The sequence below is a fragment of the Chaetura pelagica genome, unplaced genomic scaffold, assembly GCF_000747805.2.
Source record: "Chaetura pelagica isolate M959 unplaced genomic scaffold, ChaPel_1.0 scaffold294, whole genome shotgun sequence".
Taxonomy (NCBI): Eukaryota; Metazoa; Chordata; class Aves; order Apodiformes; family Apodidae; genus Chaetura; species Chaetura pelagica.
Genome location: NW_009953068.1, coordinates 1,754,975 through 1,758,751, shown reverse-complemented (window position 1 = coordinate 1,758,751; position 3,777 = coordinate 1,754,975). Strand labels below are relative to the sequence as shown.

General features: G+C 47.9%; 1 protein-coding gene across 1 annotated transcript in view; it reads left to right on the top strand.

The window, feature by feature from the left end:
* The first annotated feature begins 1,001 nt into the window (after positions 1-1,001).
* Positions 1,002-3,777, top strand: part of PITPNB (phosphatidylinositol transfer protein, beta) — a 21,390-nt gene continuing 18,614 nt past the window's right edge. The window contains exon 1 of the mRNA XM_009996866.1: positions 1,002-1,051. Coding sequence (XP_009995168.1) covers positions 1,002-1,051 — 50 coding nt within the window. The remainder of the gene's footprint in view (positions 1,052-3,777) is intronic.

The following is a 3,777-nucleotide window of genomic DNA, read 5'->3' as shown; positions in this document are numbered from 1 at the left end:
AGGCTGGATGGGCCTCAGGTGTTGTGGATCAAGTTGGAGATTCTTTTAATTGGCTATTGAATGTGGTGATGAAATCAGGATCAAAATGTTAATTTCCATGCACTGAAAGCTGTGGGCAGGTGGTGGCAGAAGCTCAGCCCCACTGCACACGCAGATCCGAGCTCTTCCCAGGCCGCGTGCGATGAAGTCGGAGCACTGGATCACCAAAGCCTGTGCGTTCTGTTCGGCACTCACAAAATCCCCTGACTGACTGAAGGCCAATCACTTCACCTCTCCATGCCTCGTCTTCCCTTGCTATCTAAATGGGGATAGTAATACTTATCTACCTACCTCTCAGAGGTGTTGTGAGGCTTCATTAATTAGGCCCCGAGTTTTAGCCGGGTCTGAAATCAACTTCCTGCAACTGAGGGGTGCGTGCAGTCAGCTCAGTAAATGAATTAGGGGAACATTGCTGATGCAGGTAATTGTTGCACTTATGTCTGGATGCTCTTCTTGAAAATATGGATATGATAATTTGTGATTTTTCTTAAGGATCTTGGAGGAAAAGCATGACAGCAGGACAGAGTATTCAATCCTGATACCGGAACGTGCCGTTACTTAGGCTCAGCTTACTCATGGTGCATGGATCAAACAATTGCTTTGAGAATTTTCTGGAACCCACTGCTTTTGGGAGAATGTTTCCCTTTTTGCCATTGCAAGTAATTTAGCACAAGCAGTAAAGGCAAAGATCCTAGGGCTGTGTTGTTATACAGCCTGTCAACTAGGGATGGTGGGGGATCACAACAGTCTCAGTGCAGAAGGCTAAGCTGAGTGTTAGACTGTGCAGTGTAACAAAACAGCTGAGGAAGTCCCTCTAACCCACCTGATGCAAAGTATTTGTCTGTACCTTACATCTTTCTGTGATGGTTTGGTGCTAGATATCATTTTATCATCATTTGGCTGGAAAAGTTGGAATAGTGAGTCAGAATGAGTCGGTGCAGCACCTGCCCGTGGTGCCGACCATGGTGCTGCTGGTGGTGCAGCTTGCTGTGGTTACAGGACTGCTGAGACTGTGACCCAGGCTGTTTGTAACCAGCATAACTGTTTTAAAACGACAGCCCAGGAACATCCAGGGTGGAAGTGGGCAGCTTTTTGTTTATAGCAACAGCAAATACTCCCTGTTGTGCTGCATAACATGCCAGAAATAAGCCTCTTTACTTGTAGTTTACTTCCATAACTAAAGGATCTTTTCATCTGTAGAAATTCTCTGTTGCCATTTTGGTACAACCCCTTTTCATGCTGCCAGTGGGTTTCATACTGGCTTAAAGTTTTTAGAAAGAGCTAAATCAGGGCAAGGGGGTGGTTTTTCTGTTGTTTGGTTGTTTGTTTTTTTTTAAGGGGGGTGGGGGGAGAAACAGGGAAGGGTTCAGATGTAGAGGAAGTTCTGTATTTGGGAAATTGGTGTTGTATAAATATGGAAAGTGAGTGTCACTAGAACAAGTCCTGTGGGAAATGTTCCCACTGACTTGACACAGGGCACTTCCATTGGCTTGATGAGAGCCATGAAGATGCATGCTTGCTCATGGCTGGGAGACACTTCACACACCTTGTGCCTCACTCCTCCACCCCCTGAATGAGAAATGACCCCTTTGTGAGGAAAAAAGAGTTTTATCAGGTTTGCCCAATAATGTGGAGAAATTCAGGAAATGAAAAGAACATGTTCTCTGTTTGATATTAGAATTCTTTCTGTGGAGTTTAAATGCATTTGTCGTTGTTGTATTTGTGCATGGTACAAGTGACAACACTGCTAAATACAGTGAGCAGTAACAATTAGGTATTATCCACTTTCACGTTAAACCTGCCACATGCAACCATTCCCCAAGGCCACAGAATATATTTTAGTTTGATTTTCCCCAGTATGTTTTACTGTGTGAGATTACAGATTTTCTGTTGACTATTTTTAGCTCCAGCTAAATGGGAAAAGTAAACAATATAATAAAAATCCAGCTTAATTTGGTTTTATTGGTTAGCCTGTACTCTGGCCTAGTGCTGATTTTCCTTCTTTTTAATCATACCTTCAAGGAGCAAAGCACTGGAGGGGTGCTGAATCACTAGGCTGTATTTCCTTTCATAAGGTCAAACTCGTTCTGTGAACATCCCTTTCAAGTTGCAGAGTAGATCCAGGTGCACAGGAATGTCTGTGAATCTCAGAAACACTAGTGGTTTCAGGCTAGATGGTAATCATGGTTTTGAGCAGTTTTGGGTTCATTGCATTGCCATGCTGTCCAGAAAGGCTGCAGATGTGTGGGACCTTGGCCCCTCTGTGGCAGAACACTTCCAGAAGGAGCGTTGGAGATGGTAACTCAGACTGTCAGCAAAGACTCTTCAAGCAGCAGCCCTTGCTCTCCTTGTATGCAGTGTTAGCCATGTTTGGCCTATATGGACTTTCTCTGTAAATTAAAACTCTGTTTCCAGACAGCATTAAACTTTTTATATTATGAAATTTACCATGTAAAAAGATTTTCATATTTTTATTGAAATTGCTAAGGCATTTGGCCTTCTTTCTTTGTGACTTCAGTGTCTATTAAAGCATGAGTTCTCTCAGTACTTTAGTCTCTTGGTCTAGGATGAAGTTGGGAAAGAACTTGTTAGCACACCTTGGGCCCTGGCACCCAGCCTTTTGCTTCTGAGACACAGAGGAGTCGTGCATAGACCTGCCTCCTCATGGAAGTGAGGGGCTGGTGAGAACCTCCCTCTGCTTGTGGCAGAAGGTAGCGTTCCTGTTAGAAATTATGATTGGAAATGGCTTTTCCCTAGCAGGTTTTGGGAGTGTCAATATTTTCTCCCTGTCCTGTTGCAGTCTGCAGCACAAGGACACCTGGGGGTGGGAGAAGCTTCAGGGGTGGCCCAGTCCCACCCCTGCTCTACGGAAGAACTGCAGAAGGAATGATGTCTTTTCCCCATACAGATGTCAGTTGGAACTTGCTGGTTTAAATCCTCCTTTTGCCCTCATGTGAAGGGTGCCCTTGTGCTGAGGGGAAGGGTTGGAGACCAGATGAGACTAAATAGGATTTTACTTTTTTGTGGTCTTAGGAGTTTCCACTGTCATCAGTCTCCTGGTGGTGTAAGTGCAGCCTCTGGCCATGCTGACAACACACAAACCTCTTGGTGCCCTGCAGTCCCTGCAGATCTTGGAACTGCTGAGAACCAGGTGCTCTGAACCAGGAAATCACTGTGGTCACCCTGGTGGTAACTTGTCAGGGACCTTTCCTGGCACGTGTCTGAAGTAGCTGATGCCCTGAGCTGCAGGCGGGGATGGTGCAGCCCCCAGCAGGTTCCACGGGTGGCTGCTCAGCACAGTGAGGCTCTGCTGGGGACCTGCAGCCTGGTGACACATCCCGTGTGGATCCACAGGCAGCTGCTGTGGGTGCCTGGGCTTCTGTCCTTGTCCCTGCGGCAGCACCGCTGGTTCCCTTCCCAGACGCTGGGAGGCACTTCCGATACCAACACAGAAGGGTTTGGGCAGAGCGCACCCTGCAGGTGGCTGAGTAAACAACAGACCAACGTTGGCCATACGGGTAAGAGCAGCAGCAGGGCCTGCGCTCAGCCTGGGTTTAAAGAAACCAAATAAAGGAAACCCCGTGAGAGCCCCCCCGCAGCCCCCGCTCTGACGTCACGGGACCTCCCGCCCGCACGGGGGCGCTCCTCGCCCTGCGCCGCGCGGGAACCGCCCGGCCTCGAGGGCCCCCGTGACGTCACGGCGCACGGGCGCTCTCTGATTGGCTGGTGGCGGCGCCG